The sequence below is a fragment of the Malaclemys terrapin genome, chromosome 9, assembly GCF_027887155.1.
Source record: "Malaclemys terrapin pileata isolate rMalTer1 chromosome 9, rMalTer1.hap1, whole genome shotgun sequence".
NCBI lineage: Eukaryota > Metazoa > Chordata > Testudines > Emydidae > Malaclemys > Malaclemys terrapin.
The window spans coordinates 97,055,251-97,074,897 of record NC_071513.1 but is presented as its reverse complement, the minus strand read 5'-3'; the positions used below and the strand labels follow the sequence as shown (position 1 = coordinate 97,074,897).

General features: G+C 42.6%; 1 protein-coding gene across 5 annotated transcripts in view; it reads right to left on the bottom strand.

The window, feature by feature from the left end:
• ATP11B (ATPase phospholipid transporting 11B (putative)) overlaps positions 1-19,647 on the bottom strand; it is a 105,695-nt gene that overhangs the window by 32,294 nt on the left and 53,754 nt on the right. For all 5 annotated transcript variants that reach the window (XM_054038790.1, XM_054038792.1, XM_054038789.1 and 2 more), the window contains exons 22-24: positions 18,165-18,310; positions 7,715-7,774; positions 2,050-2,177 (exon numbers count right to left, since the gene is read on the bottom strand). In XM_054038790.1, the coding sequence (XP_053894765.1) occupies positions 2,050-2,177; positions 7,715-7,774; positions 18,165-18,310 (334 nt within the window). The remainder of the gene's footprint in view (positions 1-2,049; positions 2,178-7,714; positions 7,775-18,164; positions 18,311-19,647) is intronic.

Genomic DNA, 19,647 nt, shown 5'->3' with positions numbered 1-19,647 from the left:
GATATGTACCAAATGCCACATGGCCACCCTACATGTTCTCTAAGCGGCACATGGTGGAGGGTGGCCATGGTGGATGCCTGGGCTCTCATGGAATGGGCCCTCACCCTGAAGAGTGGAGACAGTCCTAACAACTGATAGCATAGTGTAATGCACCCGGAAATCCATCTGGAAATTCTCTGTGTGCTTGCACCTTAATTCTCTCTGCTATTGCAATAAACAATCTAGAAGAATTTCTGATCAATCTTGTCCTCTGCAGGACAAGGCCCATCATACGTCAAAGGAGTGAAGTCATCGTTCCTCTTCTGAGGCATGAGGCTTTGGGAAGAAAGCAGGCAAGTGGATGGGTAGGTTGAGATGAAACAGAGATGACCTTTGGTAGAAACTCAGGATATAGGCACAGAGAGACTGTTTTTATGGGAAGTGGTGAAAGGGGAGTTCACCATCATGGCCTTAAGTTCCTCTACCCTTCTCACTGAAGTGATAGCCACAAGGAAGGTGACTTTCATGGAAAGAAGGGACATAGAGCATGAACCCAGTGGCTCAAAGGATTGGTTCATCAGTGCAAACAGGACAAGGTTGAGGTTCCATTGGGGAGCAACAGGTTGTACAGGTGGAAAAGTTCAGAGGAGGCCTTTCCAAAACCTAGTAGTCAACGGATGTGTAAATAGGAAGTGTCTTTCCCTGGGAGGATGGAAGGTGCTGACTGCCGCTAGGTGGACCCTGAGAGAGTTTAGGGCAAGCCCTGACATCTTTAAGGGCAGGAAATAATTCAAAAGAAGGGAAAAATCTCTACTTCCTATGGGGAAAGCACCTTTGGTTCGGCCCAGGAGGCAAAGCGTTTGCACTTGGCCTGGTAGGAATGCCTATTGGAATCTTTCCTTCTGCTCGATAGGATGTCTTGCACTTCCAATGAGCACTCTTGCTCTAGAGCAGATGCGCCCATCCAAATACCATGCTCTGAGTTGAGGCGTCTGTGGAGCGGCATGTCTGATCTTGCCACTGTGTTGTGTTAGCAGCTCAGGGAAAGTGGGAATGGGAAGTGGGGCACAAGCTGACATGCAGAGAAGGTTGGAAAACCAGAACCGTCTTGGCCAGAATGGGATGAGCAGGAAGACCGTGGTTCTTTCCTGTCTGATCTTGTGGAGGATTAGTGGCAGGAGTGGTAAGGAGGCCAGGTGCAGTTAATCTGGTCCAACTAACAGGGTAACGGGTACAGCTTGGGAAAGACTGGCAGATACCACACCTGGATGAAATGTGGGCTTCTCCTAAGCAGTAGAGGCAGCACAGATGTTCATCGCTGATCGAGAAGCAAGGCAGGAGGCACAGTTTTTAAACCCATGACTCTGCGGCATAGTCCAGTACCCACATGTGGGTATGCGGGTGGGAGGGGTAATCAGTAAACAGATTCCCCCAAAGTCTTAGTTCTACTCCAAACACTACTAAAAAGCTAAAACTATGTTAAAACAATAAAAACAGCAAATAAAAGAAAAACAAATTATATACAGCTCTACACTTTTTAAGGTGTGTCATACATGAGGATGCTAGTAGTTCCGACTCGGACTATGCGATGGTGAGAAGGATCTGGAGACGCAGTCGGTCCGCCCCACCCGTTATCACCTCAGATGAAACCATGAGACAAAGCAAGGACACATGCACGGACTAATGGACGCTCCTGCTTTCAGATTCTCTGACTCTGGATGCATGGATCACATGTGTAAACCTTCAGTGGAATACCATAGGGACCACCATCATTCGAAGAAGAGCTCGTTCTTTTCAAATCTTAACATGGGATTGGATATAACAGATGTGGCTCTTGAATCACAAAAATATTTTTGAAAACTAACCTTTAATATTGGAAATCTCATTTTTACAAGTTTTTCTTCTGACGGTTGTTAATAAGTTATACAAATACTGGGGAATCTAAGCAAATGCAGTAATTTTAGCACATTAAGATATAACTACAGAAGACACCACTTTATTTTACTTTATTAGTAAGTTTTACTACTGACATTCTACTAGGTCCACATTTAGGTACAAAGGTATGCATACCTATAGAGTGTTGGCTTGCTCTGTAACACATGAGGGTGAACATGCTGTTCAAAAAGACTGTACATCAGAACAGGCAAAGAAGTGAAACTAATGTTGTATAAAGTCAGGTACACACTGTCATAAAGCGTCTGTAAATGTAAATACACTTAATTAGTTAAAGTTTTTAAATACAAAAATGGAAAGAGTGACCGGTTTAAAAACAGATATATAAAAGCAATAGAGCAATAGTAGCAGCAAATCCACCTAATCTCATGCGAATTTGCACTATTTAAAATTTGATATACAGTGTATACATGAAAGTGCATTCCACTGTGTGTTAAATCCTATTACAATTATTTTTTATTTGTATTACTGTAGCACCTAGGAATTCCTGTCATGGACTAGGACCCCATTGTGATAGACACTGTGCAAACAGAACAAAAAAAGTCAGCCTCCTACCCCAAAGAATTAATAATTTAAGCAAGCTCTAGTTTGGACATTTGTGATCATCCTTTTCTATGCAAATGTGAAGTAATCTTCCAAGTTCAGGAAGGTCTAAACTTAAAACGCTTCAGCGGTGCATCTGCACTGGTGCAGTTGTGCCGATGTAGCGTTTGAGTGAAAACGGTGCTACGCCGAAGGGAGAACTTCTCCAATCAGCATAGTTAATCTGCCTCCATGAGAGGCGGTAGCTATGTTGCTCAGCAAAGTCCTCCCATTGAAACAGTGCTGTCTACACCGGCGGTTAGGTCAGTGTGACGCTGTATGGAATCTGGGGGACACTTTAGGATATTATGAATACCAATACTGTAAAATTGCAATGAGTTATGCCAGATATGCCATGAAAGATATCTGCAAAGAGGTTACAATTTGCCAGATATGATGATCTCGTTTATGTGTTTGTATCATATTTGTATTTTGGGGTATTGATAGAAGAACATAAAACGGCCATACTAGGACAGACCAAAGGTCCATCTAGCCCAGTATCCTATCTTCCGACAATGGCCAATGTCAGGTGCTCCAGAGGGAATGAACAGAACAGGTAATCATCAAGTGATCCATCTCCTGTCCCAGCTTCTGGCAAATACAGGCTAGGAACACCATCCCTGTCGATCCTGGCTAATAGCCATTGATGGACCTATCCTCCATGAATTTATCTAGTTCTTTTTTGAACCCTATTATACTCTTGGCCTTCAAAACATTCTCTGGCAAGAAGTTCCACAGGTTGATTGTGCGTTGTCTGAAAAAACTCTTCCTTTTGTTTGTTTTAAACGTGCTGCCTATTAATTTCATATGGTGGCCCCTAGTTCTTGTGTTATGAGCAGGAGTAAATAATACTTCCTTATTTGCTTTCTCCACACCAGTCATGATTTTATAGACCTCTATCATATCCCACCTTAGTTGTCTGTTTTCCAAGCTGAAAAGTCCAAGTCTTATTAATCTCTCCTGATATGGCAGGTGTTCCATACCCCTAATCATTTTTGTTGCCCTTCTCTGAACCATTTCCAATTCCAATATATCTTTTTTGAGACGGGGCAACCACATCTGCACGCAGTATTCAAGATGTGGGTGTACCACGGATTTATATAGAGACAAAATGATATTTTCTGTCTTATTATCTATTCCTTTCTTAATGATTCCCAACATTCTGTTAGCTTTTTTGACTGCTGCTGCACATTGAGTGGATGTTTTCAGAGAACTATCACCAATGATTCCAAGATCTCTTTCTTGAGTGGTAACAGTTAATTTAGACCCCATCATTTTATATATATAGTTGGTATTAGGTTTTCCAATGTGCATTACTTCGCATTTATCAACACTGAATTTCATCCGCTATTTTGTTTCCCAGTCACCTAGTTTTGAGAGATCCTTTTGTAGCTCTTCGTAGTCTGCCTGGGACTTAACTATCTTGAGGAATTTTGTATCATCTGCAAATTTTGCCATCTCCTTATTTACTCCTTTTTCCAGATCTTTTATGAATATGTTCTATAGGACTGGTCCCATTACAGACCCCTGGGGGACACCACTATTTACCTCTCTCCATTCTGAAAACTAACCATTTATTCCTACCCTTTGTTTCCTATCTTTTAACCAGTTACCAATCCATGAGAGAACCTTCCTTCTTATCCCATGACTACTTACTTTGCTTAAGAGCCTTTGGTGAGGGCTTTCTGAAAATCTAAATATACTATATCCACTGGATCCCCCATGTCCACATGCTTGTTAACCCCCTCAAAGAATTCTAGTAGATTGGTGAGGCATGACTTCTCTTTACAAAAAACATGTTGACTACTCCCCCGAACAATTATGTACATCTACGTGTCTGACAATTTTGTTCTTTACTATAGTTTCAACCAGTTTGCCCGGTACTGAAGTCAGGCTTACTGGCCTGTACTTGCCGGGATCACCTCTGGAGCCATTTAAAAAAATTGGCTTCACATTACTTATCCTCCAGTCATTTGGTAAAGAAGCTTATTTAAATGATAGCTTACAGACTGTTAGTAGTCCTGCAATTTCACATTTGAGTTCCTTCAGAACTCCTGGGTGAATCCTATCTGGTCCTGGTGACTTATTACTGTTTGTAATAATTTGTTCCAAAACCTGCTCTAATGACACCTCAATCTGGGACAGTTCCTCAGATTTGTCACCTAAAAAGAATGGCTCAGGTTTGGGAATATCCCTCAAATCCTCAACTGTGAAGACCAATGCAAAGAATTCATTTAGTTTCTCCACAATGTCCTTATCGTCCTTGAGTGCTCCTTTAGCATCTCGATCGTCCAGTGGCCCCACTAGCAGCCTGTTTGGCAGGCTTCCTGCTTCTGATGTATTTAACATTTTTTTTTGCTATTACTTTGAGTCTTTGGCCTTCCTAATTATATTTTTACACTTAATTTGCCAGATTAATTATGCTCCTTTCTATTTCCCTCACTAGGATTTAACTTCCACTTTTTAAAGGATGCCTTTTTGCCTCTCACTGCTTCTTTTACTTTGTTGTTTAGCCACAGTGGTTCTTTTCTGTTTTTTTTTAATTTATGGTATACATTTAAGTGGATACGTATGTATGTCTGTATTACAAAACTTGTGCTATGCTTCTGGGTGACACCCCCAGACAGTTTGGCATCAGCACTGCCTAGCCTGCTTGATGGCCCATTAAGGACTATCAGCTATACAACTGACCCATTGAGAGAAGGCAAGGGATACAAATTATGACTCAGCAAGGTATGCAGGGGCAGAACTCTAAGGCTTCCAAGCCATGTGCTAGGCAGCTTGTGTTTGGGACAACGGAAGCACAGACCGCATGGCAAAAGACTATAAAAGGCAGCTGCATCTTCTCCATTTTGTCTTCAATCCTGCTTCTTACCTCTGGAGTAACTTTTCTACAAACGAAACTCTGAACAAAGGACTGACTGACCCATGCAAGCTGTGGATGTGTTCCAGAGGACTTTTAAGCCAGCAAACCCACCAATACTGCTAGGAACCTGATATATGGACTTTGAAGTCTTTGTATGTATACGACTGTTTTACCATTTAACAACTCTCTTCTTGTTCTTCCTTTATAATAAACCTTGAGTTTTAGACACTAAAGGATTGGTGGGCAGGGTGATATTTTGGATAAGATCCAAACCTGGTAACGTGGCTGACCCTTTGGGGTCAGAAGAACATTTTGTGTATGTGAGCAGAATTTTTAAAATAATGTCGCACTGTATAGGACCTATGTGCTGACTGGGAGCCAGAAAACTGGAATTCAATACAGGGGACTGTGATTTCTTTTTTTTTTGCTTCTTGATAACCAGTGTGGGGATCAGAAGCACAGTTTGTGACTGGTTGGGAGGTTTACTTTCAGTGTTACCCACCAGTCTTGGGAGGATCTGCTCTCCCTTTTGAAGCCTGCCCTGCCCTTTGCATTTTCAGTGAGGGCTGCCCCAGCCACACCGGGTCTCAGTCAATATAACTATCGCTCAGGGTTGTAGATTTTTCACATCCGAGTGATATAGTTATACCGATGCAAGTTTATAGTGTAGACCTGGTCTTACTCTTCAGGATACTATGGGATACTGTTTTCAGAATAGGATTTATACTCCCAAAAGGGAGCTAGAGAGCTTTTTAGCTCTCTTTTGATTCCAGGGGGGGAAACAGTGTGTTCTCCCATAAGCTCTGATTTTGTAACATGACTGGCTTTAACAGATATCCAAACAATCTAATCAAAGATTTGTAAAGTTGAAGACAGAAATGTGTGAGAGAAACTGGCATAATCCGAAGATTAAATTAACACACAAACTACATGTAAGCAATAAAAGCAGGGAAATTCAAATGCAAAAACCAATTACCTAAACAAACCGTGGTGCATAAAGTAAACCATTACATTTTTTAAAAGCCTTATGATTATGTACCAGATATTGGAAGAAAAAAAACCTAAGCTACTTATAATGTTAACAATAAAATCTGCTATTTGTGCAGGAACTGATGTCAGAGGTGCTGCGGAGGAGACAACGAGACCTCCATCGCTGACCCAGTTTTCTGATCTTCAGCCACTAGCGCCTAATTCTGCTCCACATTGTCCTCAAGACCACTTTCCCATGAGATGAAATCTGCATGGTCTAAAGCAGTGATTCTCAAACTTTTGTATTGGTGACCCCTTTCACACAGCAAGCCTCTGAGTGCGACCCCCCCCTTAAATATATTAAAAAGTGTTTTTAATCTATAACGCCATTATAAATGCTGGAGGCAAAGCGTGGTTTGGGGTGGAGGCTGACAGCTCGTGATCCCCCACATAATAACCTCACGACCGCCTGATGGGTCCTGATCCCCCAATTTGAGAACCCCTGGTCTAAAGCTCTAAAAGCTCAGGTCCCCAACCTCTAGCAATTGCTATTTTATAAACGCTCTACAGCTATATAATAATTTATGAGAGATAAGCAGAAGTGACTTAATTGGAGTGGGAAACAGTAACTCACTGACAATGAATTTTTTAGATTTGTTCTAGAAAATTACTTTGTTTTTTACTAATCATTAATATTAAAATGGAGGCTGGCTATTTTTAAGCTAATACTTAAATGTGTTGTCCACTTGATGTCAATCATTTCTACAGCAGAAGCTGATTTGTCTGTAATGTGGGAAAGGCACTACAAATAGTTAAAAATGCCCTCAAAAAATTAGATCGATTTGGTCAGAGAAAATGGGTTGTCAATAGTGTAATTTTATTCCCTCCATAATTATGTTCTCTTTAGACATGGGAAAAACAAGCTCATCAATTCAGTTTAAAAAAGTGACAAACTTTGAAGGTAAAAGAGAAAAATAAAATATCCATGAAGTTGCACTACTCATTCATACAGTTACTGTGGAAAAGTAACTGTCATACAGCAGACACTTTTTCTGAAGTGAGAGTTTTTCTTTTTTTTTTTTTTTTTTTAATAAAGTGCCATGTTAAGAAATAGGTGGTTGATTATTTTTAAAAGCCAGCAGTCATTTTTGATAAAAGAAAAAAAATATCATTTAATATATTTTTGCATTTCTGAAAAAGAATAAAGCAACAGGCTAAAGAATATGCAATTTACAAAAAAAAATTTCCTACTCAGCTGCCAAATTGTACAAAGTTTCTGCAGAAAGTTTACTGCTTTCCTCCCCATTTGTCTAGTCATTTAACATCCCCTCCCATGTACAAAGAAGTTAGACACCCAATACTTACTTGTTGTGAAAACAAACAAAAGAACTGATATAAAAATTGTGGTGTAATAAAGCATACATTCTGAAAAACAAAAATGAAAGGGATGGTTAGTCCTAGAACGTATAAGCCCCTCACACTCAGCCCTGAAAAAAATGACTTCTATGAAGCTGGCATGAATACATGGAGTGAGTAAAGCATTCCACTGTTTCACTTGGGAAAGCAAAGTAATAAGCTTCACTCTGCACCAGATCTTGTTTTTGAATTTTCAATTTAAACATAATCATCTTACATCTACTATTCTCACAAGAATCACCTAAGATTCCATATATTTATGAGAATAATTTACACCAATATAAACACCTTTCCCACTGGTATAACTGTGTCCAGACTCAGGGGTTGTACTGCTTTAACTATATGAAAAAAGGTTTAGAAAACCCAGCCTACAAGGAAAAAAACTGGGCATGCTTACTTCTGAGAAAAGACGACTGACGGGGGACCTGATGATACTCTTCAAATATGTTAAGGGCTGTTATAAAGAGACTGATCAACTATTGTCCATGTCCATTTAAGGTAGGACAAGTAGTAATGGGCTTAATCTGCAGCAAGGGAGATTTAGGTTAAATATTATGAAAAAAAGCTTTCTAACTCTAAGGGTAGTTAAGCTCTGGAATAGGTTTTCAAGAGGTTGTGGAATCCTCATCATTGGAGGTTTTTAAGAATAGGTTGAACAAATGCTTGACAGGGATGGTCTAGGTTTTCTTGGTTCTGCCTAAGCACAGGGGGTTGGACTTGATGGCTTCTCAAGGTCCCTTTCAGCCCTATATTTCTATGATACAGGTTTTTAAACAGATATAGGCATAGCAGTACAAAAATTGTGTGTGGGCTTGTCTATACTTCCAGCTAAATCAGCACGTCTGTGATCGATCCAGCAGTGTCGATTTAGTGGGTCTGGTCAAGACAAGCTAAGTTGATGGCAGAGCACTCTCCCATCAACGTCTGTACTCCACCTCCCCAAGAGGCGGAAGTTAAGTCAGCAGGAGAGTGTCTCCTGTCGACACAGCGCAGTGTAGGCACCGCTGTAAGTCAACTTAAGTTACATAACATATATAACTGAAGTAGCGTAACTTAGGTTGACTTACAACGTTAGTACGGACCAGGCCTATGTGTAGACAAGTCCTTGTTGAAAGATGTGAGAATAATAAAAACAAAAAATCTCTATTTCCACCCCAGCTTGTTTACTTGGGCATTTAACAGCACTTTGTGCATTGTCATTTTCACTCTAACTCCTCTATAGTCAGTGTCCTGTTGGTGTGGCACTTTCACACAGCAAGAGAGGAAAGAAGAGGTTACTTACCTGTAACTGGATGTCCTTCGAGATATGTGGTCCCTATCAGTATTCTACTGAAGGTTATGCGCATGCACCATGTGCCCAGAGCCAGAGCTTTTCAAGGTAGTATTGCTCTGTGATCTGCACATGCGCCCTTGTATTGCCTTGTGGTTTCGCCTGAGGTGATAAAGGGAGGGTCAGACCGACTGTCTTCAGTTCCTTCTTAACCACAGACCTACAGATCCACAGCAGAGGGGAAGGAGGGTGGGCTTGGAATACAGATAGGGACCACGCATCTCAAAGAACCTTCAGTTACAGGTAAGTAACCTCCTCTTCTTCAAATGCTAGTCCCTATTGTATTCCATTGAAGGTGATTGACCAGCAGTACCTAGAGAGAGGAGGGTGCGAGGCAGATGGTGGAATCATATAGCAGAGGACCGCTGTGCCAAATGAGGCATCCATCATAGAATCACATCCCAGAGCACAGTGAGAGGAAAAGGTGTGTACTGAACTCCATGTGGCCACCTTACATATGTCCAGAAGGGGCATGTCGTGAAGCGTGGGTGTGGTTGATGCTTGCGCACTCATGGAATGGGCTCGTATCCCATCTCGGGGGAGCGCTCTAACAATTAATAGCAGCGTGTAATGAACCCTGAGACCCACTTAGAGGTTCTCTGGGTGGAAATGGCCTGTCCTTTAATTCTCTCTGCTATGGTGACAAATAGCCTGGGAGACTTCTGGAACTGCTTTGTCCTTTGTAGATAAAAGGCTAGGGCCGTATGCACATTGAGGGAAGGAAGCTGCCATTAATCATTTGAGGCATGTGGTTTTGGAAAGAAGGTAGTCAGATGTTGAGGTGGAATTGGGAAACCACCTTTGGCACAAACTTGGGATGCAGTCGCAGTGAGATCTTGTCTTTATGGAACATGGTGAAAGGAGGGCTTGCCATCATGGCTCTCAGTTCACCAACCCTCCTTGCTGAGGTAATAGCAACAAGGAAAGCAACCTTCATAGAGAGGAGAGAGAGAGGGCAGGAGGCCAGCAGTTTGACGGGAGCTTTCATTAAAGAGGTAAGAAATAGCTGAGGTCCCATTGGGAAACAATAGGCTGAATGAGTGGATATTTACGCAAAAGGCCCTTCCAGGATTGGGCAGTCAAGGGGTGGGCAAAAATTGAATGCCCTTCCACTCCAGGGCGGAAAGCATTAATGGTGGCTGCATGCACTCTGACAGAGCTGAGAGCACATCCCGAGGTTTTCAGGTGGAGGAAATAGTTTAAGAGCATGGGGATGCGCACAGCTTCGGGGGCCTAGGAGGTGAAGTGTGTCCATTTGGCCTGATAGGATCACCTCATGGAGTCCTTTTGGCTATTCGAGAGGATGTCTTGCACTGTCAATGACCATTCTCGTGCTAATGGAGGTGTCCATCCAAAACCCATGCTGTCAGGTGTAGAGTCCATGGATCTGGATGCCCGAGTCTGATGTTGTGTTGTGTCAGCAGTTCTGGAAATGTCTGTAGCGGGAGTGGAGGTTATTTAGATATGCAGAAAAGAGGGAACCAGAATTAGTGATGCCAGAACGGAGTGATCAGAATGGCCGTCGCTCTCTCCTGCCAGAGTTTGTGGAGGATGAGGGGTAGGAATCTGTGTATGGGTGAAAGTGTAGTTCGCCCAGTCTGACCAACTGATGACCAGAGCATCGCCCAGTGAGTGAGCACCAAGTTCTCCCCGGAGCAATATTGGGTGCACTTGGTGTTGGTGTGTGATGCAAAAAGGTTTCTGATTTGTGCATCCCAGCGACTAAAGGTACATGACATGATAATCATGGACAACTCCCATTCATGGTCAGTTGCAAAGTTCCTCCTGAGAGAATCTGCAGTCGTATTCTGGGGGCCAGAAGATAGGCTGCTGACATGTGCAATGCACCATTCCCAGAGGTGAACTGGCTCCATACAAAGCACTGGGGACCTTGTGCCCCCTTGTTTATTTATGTAGTATACTGTGGTGGTGTTGTCTGACATGATGAGAACATGGCAATAGCAGATAGCTGGTAAGAACACATGGCATGCTTTGCATACTGCCCCAAGTTTGGGTATGTTTATGTGCATCCTGGTCTCCTGCGTGGTCCAGGTGCCTTATGTCATGTGATCTCCAATGTGAGCACCCCTGCCTACAAGTGACGTGTCCATTATGACTATCACAGTCGGCGAGGATGGGAAGAAGGGCATCCCAGAGCAGACTTGTAGTGGGTCTGTCCACCACCGAAGAGAAGAGATGACCTTTGAAGGAACATTGAATATGGTGTCCATAGACTGGTGCATAGGAGAATAGACTCTTTGCAGCCATAGCTGTAGACAGGGAAGCTGCAGGCCAGCAAAGATCATGACGTATGTGCCTGCCATGTGCCCTAGGATGGAAAGGCAGGTCCTGTCCAAGACCGAAGGGTTGGAAGTTATCAGGGCTATTTGGTCTGGTAGCCTCTGGAATCTGTCCTGCGGCAGATAAGCTTGCATGAAGGCCATGTTGGTGTGAGCTACTATGAATTCACAGAACCGAGTAGGATGCAAAGTTGATTTTTCGATATTGATGGTCACTCCTAGGGAGGAGAGGAGTAGAAGAAGCTGGGACGTCGATGCTTGAGCTTCCTCTTTGGACTGGGCAGCCAGCAGTCAGTCGTCCACATAGGGGAAGACAAGGATTCCTTGACATCGTAGGTGAGCGACTTCCACAGAGAAAACCTTTGTAAAATCATGTGGGACAGTGGTGAGCCTGAATGGGAGAACCCAGTATTGGAAATGTCGATGACCCACTTTGAACCTCAGGAACCTTCTGTGGGTCGGATGTATGCCAATATGGAAGTAGGCATCTTGCATGTCTAGAGCCGTAAACCATATGCCTTTTTCCAGTGAGGGAATGATGGCTGCAAGCGTGACCATACAGAATTATGGCTTGCAAATTGAATGTTGAGGTGTCGGAGATCCAAAATTGGTTCCATCCCCCTTTCTTCTTGGGTACCAGAAAATAGTTGGATTATAACCCTGTGTCCTGAAAGGCTGCAGGAACTGGCTCCACTCCTCCTCTCTGCAGAAGGGAGTCCACTCTCTAGGGTAAGAATACTGTTGTGAGAGAAATCTCTGATAGGTGGTCAGGGTGGGGGATGTGGAGGTAGTGTCAGCATAAACTCCACAGTATGCTCCATCGAACGATGTCCAAGACCTACTTGTCTGTTATAGCTCTCCAAGCTTGTAGAAAGAGTTTGAGACAATCCCTGAAAGGGGTGGAGAGTAAGAGCTCGGTGTACGGAGTGGTTGATGGCTCTCTAGGCGCACTAAGAAATACTGCTTTCGCAATGACTTAGTATGTTGTGCAGAGGTCTGCGCTGCCAGAACAGTTGACGAGTTCTGTGTACCTTCGGGTGCTTCTGAAAAGGATCGTGGGCTCATTGGTGGGGGGTAGGGGAGGATAGCTCAGTGGTTTGAGCATTGGCCTGCTAAACCCAGGGTCGAGAGTTCAATCCTTGAGGGGGCCACTTAGGGATCTGAGGCAAAATCAGTACTTGGTCCTGCTAGTGAAGGCAGGGGGCTGGACTCGATGACCTTCCAAGGTCCCTTCCAGTTCTAGGAGATAGGATATCTCCATTAATTAAAGCAGGACAGAAAATCATTGAATTCTCAGTAAGAATCAGTACCATGGGGAAGGAATCTCCTTTGTTTTATCCTAGTGAGGCAAATAGAAAGGAGCATAAATGCTGCCAAATTAAGTGCAAGAATGTAATAAGAAAAGCCAAAGAGGAGTTTGAACAAAGGCTAGCCCAAAACTCCAAATGTAATAACAAAATGTTTTTTAAGTATATCAGAAGCAGGAAGCCTGCTAAACAACCAGTGGGGCCCCTTGATGATCGAGATACAAAAGGAGCGCTTAAAGATGATAAAGTCATTGCGGAGAAACTAAATGGATTCTTTGCTTCAGTCTTCACAGCTGAGGATGTTAGGGAGATTCCCAAACCTGAGCTGGCTTTTGTAGGTGACAAATCTGAGGAATGGTCACAGATTTAAGTGTCCCTAGAGGTGGTTTTGGAATTAATTGATAAACTTAACATTAACAAGTCACCGGGACCAGATGGCACTCACCCAAGAGTTCTGAAAGAACTCAAATGTGAAGTTGCGGAACTATTAACTATGGTTTGTAACCTGTCCCTTAAATCGGCTTCTGTACCCAATGACTGGAAGTTAGCTAATGTAACGCCAATATTTAAAAAGGGCTCTAGAGGTGATTCCAGCAATTAGAGACCGGTAAGTCTAACGTCGGTACCGGGCAAATTAGTCGAAACAATAGTTAAGAATAAAATTGTCAGACACATAGAAAAACAAACTGTTGAGCAATAGTCAACATGGTTTCTGTAAAGGGAAATGGTGTCTTACTAATCTATTAGAGATCTTTGACGGGGTCAACAAACATGTGGACAAGGGGGATCCAGTGGACATAGTGTACTTAGATTTCCAGAAAGCCTTTGACAAGGTCCCTCACCAAAGGCTCTTAAGTAAAGTAAGTTGTTATGGGATAAACGGGAAGGTCCTTTCATGGATTGAGAACTGGTTAAAAGACCGGGAACAAAGGGTAGGAATTAATGGTAAATTCTCAGAATGGAGAGGGGTAACTAGTGGTGTTCCTCAAGGGTCAGTCCTCGGACCAATCCTATTCAATTTATTTATAAATTATCTGGAGAACGGGGTAAAAAGTGAGGTGGCAAAGTTTGCAGATGATACTAAACTGCTAAAGGTAGTTAAGACCAAAGCAGACTGTGATGAACTTCAAAAAGATCTCACAAAACTAAGTGATTGGGAAACAAAATGGCAAATGAAATTTAGTGTGGATAAATGTAAAGTAATGCACATTGGAAAAAATAACCCCAACTATACATAGAATATGATAGGGGCTAATTTAGCTACAACAAGTCAGGAAAAAGATCTTGGAGTCATCGTGGATAGTTCTCTGAAGATGTCCGCACAGTGTGCAGAGGCGGTCAAAAAAGCAAACAGGATGTTAGGGATCATTAAAAAGGGGATAGAGACTATATTATTGCCCTTATATAAATCGATGGTACGCCCACATCTCGAAGACTGCATACAGATGTGGTCTCCTCATCTACATAAAGATATACTGGTACTAGGAAAGGTTCAGAAAAGGGCAACTAAAATGATTAGGGGATTGGAACGGGTTCCATATGAGGAGAGATTAAAGAGGCTAGGACTCTTCAGCTTGGAAAAGATGAGACTAAGGGGGGATATGATAGAGGTATATAAAATCATGAGTGATGTGGAGAAAGTGGATAAGGAAAAGTTATTTACTTTTTCCCATAATACAAAAACTAGGGGTCACCAAATGAAATTAATAGGCAACAGGTTTAAAACAAATACAAGAAAGTTCTTCTTCATGCAGCGCATAGTCAACTTGTGGAACTCCTTACCTGAGGAGGTTGTGAAGGCTAGGACTATAACAGCGTTTAAAAGAGAACTGGATAAATTCATGGTGGTTAAGTCCATTAATGGCTATTAGCCAGGATGGGTAAGGAATGGTGTCCCTAGCCTCTGTTTGTCAGAGGATGGAGATGGATGGCAAGAGAGAGATCACTTGATCATTGCCTGTTGGTCCACTCCCTCTGGGGCACCTGGCATTGGCCACTGTCGGTAGACAGGACACTGGGCTAGATGGACCTTTGGTCTGACCCGGTACGGCCATTCTTATGTTCTTATAAGTGTGGAGTTCTATAGCACTGGGCTGGTGGTAGGGGATAACATTTTCTCTTTGGTGCCAGTGTATATATGCCCTAGGATCATAAGGTGGTTCTTTAAGTGAGTGTAAGAAATCATCAGTTTTCTGGTTGAAGGGGTGTGATTCACCGAAGGGAAGATCCTCGTTTGTGTTCTTACCTCTCTAGGGAAACCTGAGGAGTGTTACCAGGATTACCTCCTCATGACAATTCCAGTTGCCAATACAAGAGAGGACGTATCCGCTGAATCAACTGGAGCCTGAAGTATGGAACTGGTGACCAATTTGCCTTCCTGTAAAATTGCTTGGAATCGAGTATGATCCTGCTGAGGTAACTGATCTTCAAATTTCTCCATCCGGCCAGAGTGTATACTTGGCCATCAGTGCCAAGTAGCTAGAGATCCAGAATTGTAGTCAAGGAGAAGACCTTCTGACCCATGAGGTCCAGTCTCTTATGCTTCCAGTCTGCCGGGGTGGAGCGTGTGTTGTTTGGTCTGCTCCGACGCAGTTTGTATTACGATGGAGTTAAGTGGAGGGTGTGAAAATAAAAATTCTGACCCTTTTTGGCGGATGTAGTACCTTTTCTTGGCCCTCTTTGGGGTCGATGCAAATGTGGCTGGGGTATGCCACATGATGTGTGCTGGTTGAAGAAACCCATCAATGTTGGGTAAGACCACCTTTACCTGTATTGACGTGTGCAGAATGTCTTGTTAACTGGTGGTAAGTGTCCTGGACTTCTTCCAGTGGGATATCAAGGATATTGGCTATTCTCCATAGGAGTTCTTGAAACGGACGATAGTCATCTGGCAGGGAGGAAGGTGTCGATGACACAGCTGTGTCTGGAGACGACGAAGGGAATCTCCCTGGATCCCCCAGTACTGTCAGAGCCGGGCTGATTGGTGCCTTGTCTAACCCCATTTCCGAATGTCTACCGGATGAAAGATGGGGTGGTGAAACAGGGGAGACAAGACTGTTCTGAAGACGAATATTGGGGCCAGAAGCTCCAATATGGCCAACCCAGTTTATTCTGTTGTACTTGTGCCCAAGGAGCCGGATACCAGCTACTTGGGTAAGGCAAAGTCGTGTTTCTGGAATGGAAGTGGCACTGTGCCAAAAGTCCAGATCCCTCAGATTCAGAGGAGTCGGAGTCTTGCATGAATGGCAATACCAACAGAACAAGATGTGTTAGAGAGGTACGGCCAGCAGATGGGAGATATAGTGCAGGAGATGGAGCCCTCTGCAGAGGTGAGTGCACTGGAATATGCAGAAACCTTGCTCCTTCCAGAGCTAACAGTTTGTGAGGGCTGGGAGCACTTCTGAGTCTCTCCGGAGTCAATGGTATGTCCGGTGTATTGATGGTACTGGAACTAGTAAAGGCATCTGTCTCAGGACCAACAATTCACAGGATGCTGGAGGGATATGAGGATTTGGTGCCGGCACCAGTGGATCTGGCAAGCAGTGTGGCCTCTCGTCTCTCTTCTGCACCATGGAACGTGTAGCTCCTCCATGCCTGGAACTTGTGGAACATGCAGTGTCCTTCTTGGATTTAAAGGAAGACTTACTACCATGCTTCTGCGCATACTTCTGTGGCTGATGGCTAGGCCCCTACTCTGGGCCTGTAGGACTGGTACCGGCAGATCCAGACGGAGGCTCTGCGGTAGGGGGAATGCTCTTGGATTGCTCAGGCTGATGTACAATGGGGGGTCTCCAGCCAGGATCCGACTTCAGCTCCATGGCAACCTCCATGAGGTGTTTCTTGAGGTAGAGAGCTTGGCCCTCCCATGTATAGGCATGGAAGGAGAGGCAGATACTGCACCAGAAGGTGATGTGGGCTTCCCCCAAACAGTACAAACAGCGTTGGTGTTCGTTGCTGATGGAAAATGAGCCACGGCAGGAAGCACAGACTTTGAATCTTGGCATCTTCCGCATAATCCAGAACCCAGACCTAGGAGCTGGGGTGCAGAAAGGAATTATTTGGTGGGAAAAAACGCAGAAGCGGTGTCCCAAGAAATGATCAAATTACAACAATAAAATCCTAACTATAAAAAAAATTAAGAAGTATTTTGGTAAAATTTTTTGGAAGTGCACACTAAGAACAAGAGATCAACAGACGTTCCAACCCTGACCATGCGGCAGCGAGAAGGAACTGGAGACACGGTCGGTCTGCCCCGCCCTTTATTGCCTCGGGCTAAACCACGAGGCAATTCAAGGGCACATGCACATATCCCTCATTGGAATACAAAAGGGACAATCACTTGTAGAAGAATAAACTTTAAAAAAAAAAAATAGGAAAATGTGACTCTGTCCACATATTTATTCAAATGACACCATCATAGGACCTAATCACACCAGCCACACCATCAGGGGCTCGTTCACCTGCACATCTACCAATGTGATATATGCCATCATGTGCCAGCAATGCCCTGCTGCCGTGTACATTGGCCAAACTGGACAATCTCTATGCAAAAGAGTAAACGGACACAAATCTGACATCAGGAATCATAACATTCAGAAACCAGTTGGAGAAAACTTCGATCTCTCTGGTCACTCAGTAACAGACTTAAAGGTGGCAAAAGCTTCAAAAACAAGAAACTGCTGAGCTTGAATTAATATGCAAACTAGATACCATTAACTTGGGTTTGAATAGAGATTGGGAGTGGCTGGGTCATTACACATATTGAATCTATTTCCCCATGTTCAGTATCCTCACACCTTCTTGTCAACTGTCTAAAATTGACCATCTTGATTATCACTACAAAAGTTTTTTTCTCCTGCTGATAATAGCTCATCTTAATTAATTAGCCTCTTACAGTTGGTATGGCTACTTTCACTTTTTCATGTTCTGTGTATGTGTGTATATCTATATCTATATCTATCTATATATCTTCTTACTATATGTTTCATTCTATGCATCTGATGAAGTGGGCTGTAGCCCACCAAAACTTATGCTCAAATAAATATGTTAGTCTCTAAGGCGCCACAAGTACTCCTGTTCTTTTTGCGAAAAAGTGACTGTAGATGACAAAAACTGACAGAGGAACTGGGCTCAGGGTAGTATCCAAGATGATTTAACTCATTTTAAAATTTACTTGGATTTCAAGTTGGTAGAGTAACAATAGCTGCACACTGGCCCAGGTGAACTCTGCTGCAATATTAAAAGATACTTCCAGTGAGCTGTATTCCACATGAATTCTGAAGCAAAATGGGTCTCTCATTTCAGGTGTGCTCTGTTGTATATCAACACCCACACACTCCAAGGTGGGAGATATTTAATATTTTGGTGATTTAACTGCAAGAATTAAATCTGAGACACATTTTAGGCTAGGAAAAAGAATCTTTAGTTCTACTGAACATCATTGGCACACTGAATAGACTTACCTTATAAAAAAAGTACTGTACAAGGGTTGCTATCCTAATATAGTAAAAGTGGCCATGAACAAGAAGCAACTTGGAGAGGAATTTAAACCTTGCTATTGCATAGTCACTGTTTCTTACAGCTTGTCTTCCTTCTTTCCCCATGATTCCTGTAATATTTGGGACATAAAATATAAATGAAATTAGAGTAAACGCTGCAGAAAAAGTAAATTTATGAAAATATACATTTGAAAGCGACAGGTTATCTTCTATACACTTTCACATTTTAAAGACTCCAATAGCTATTGATAAAAATAGGAGACAATTAGAGAATCAGCTTCACTCAAGGTCCCTGGACCAGTTAGACCAAAATACTACTGCATTTATACCTGAATGACAGTTTATATAAAAGAAAATATGTTAAGGGAACGTACAGCAACAATAAAGCATACAGAATCAACTTTTTTTTTTTTTTTACTTAAAATGTACAAATCTACCATCAACCCTTGAATTTACCTATTACGCCCAGTTTTAGAGAGAGGCTTTTCTCTAAAAACAGGTAGTAAAAAGGTATCATTGCTAGAATTATTTGGACAAATTACAAATGGAACTTGGATAACTGTACATCATTTCATGTTCCTTACATCATTTTTATGTGAACTAACCACATACTATGACAATAGATGACAATCTACTATTTACTTGGATATTTCTCAAGCAGGTTGTCCTGTGCTCTTCACAGTCACCATAATAAATGAATATTGTGTAGATTTTTCTTGTCACAGAAAGAGTTGCTACTAGGCCGCATCAGGATATTCAAGACCTTAGGGCAATTCCTCCTACAGTTACTCTTAGGGTGGTGTTGTTACAGCAATCCTTAAGAGGCTAGTGGGATTAGTTTATATGAAAAGAGTAACAGAATGAAAAGTGGCACGTGTGTCATAATCCACTTTCATCCCAGAAAAAAAAAGGATGGAAGTTAAGTGAAATCTACAATATTTAACTGTGGATCGGCAACAGACTTTCAAGAGAAAGAGAGAATGCCTTATCAAGGGGGAGGGGGGAGGGGTCAGTCTAATGAGACGATTGAATTAACAGTAGAATACCAAGGGAGGAAAAATCACTTTTGTAGTGGTAATGAGGGTGGCCCATTTCAAACAGTTGACAAGATGATGTGAGTAACAGGAGGGGGAAATTCTTATGGGGAAATTAGTTTTTGTAATGGGCCACCCTCATTACCACTACAAAAAAGTGATTTTTCCTCCCTTGGTATTCTACTGTTAATTCAATTGTCTCGTTACACACTTGATAAGGCAACTCCAATCTTTTCATGTACTATGTATATATAACTGCAACTGTATTTTCCACTCCATGCATCTGATGAAGTGGGTTCTAGCCAACGAAAGCTTATGCCCAAATAAATTTGTTAGTCTCTAAGGTGCCACAAGGATTAAAGGATTGTTACACTTCTTTTTAAATAGCAAAATCAACCTCTCTTATTCATGCA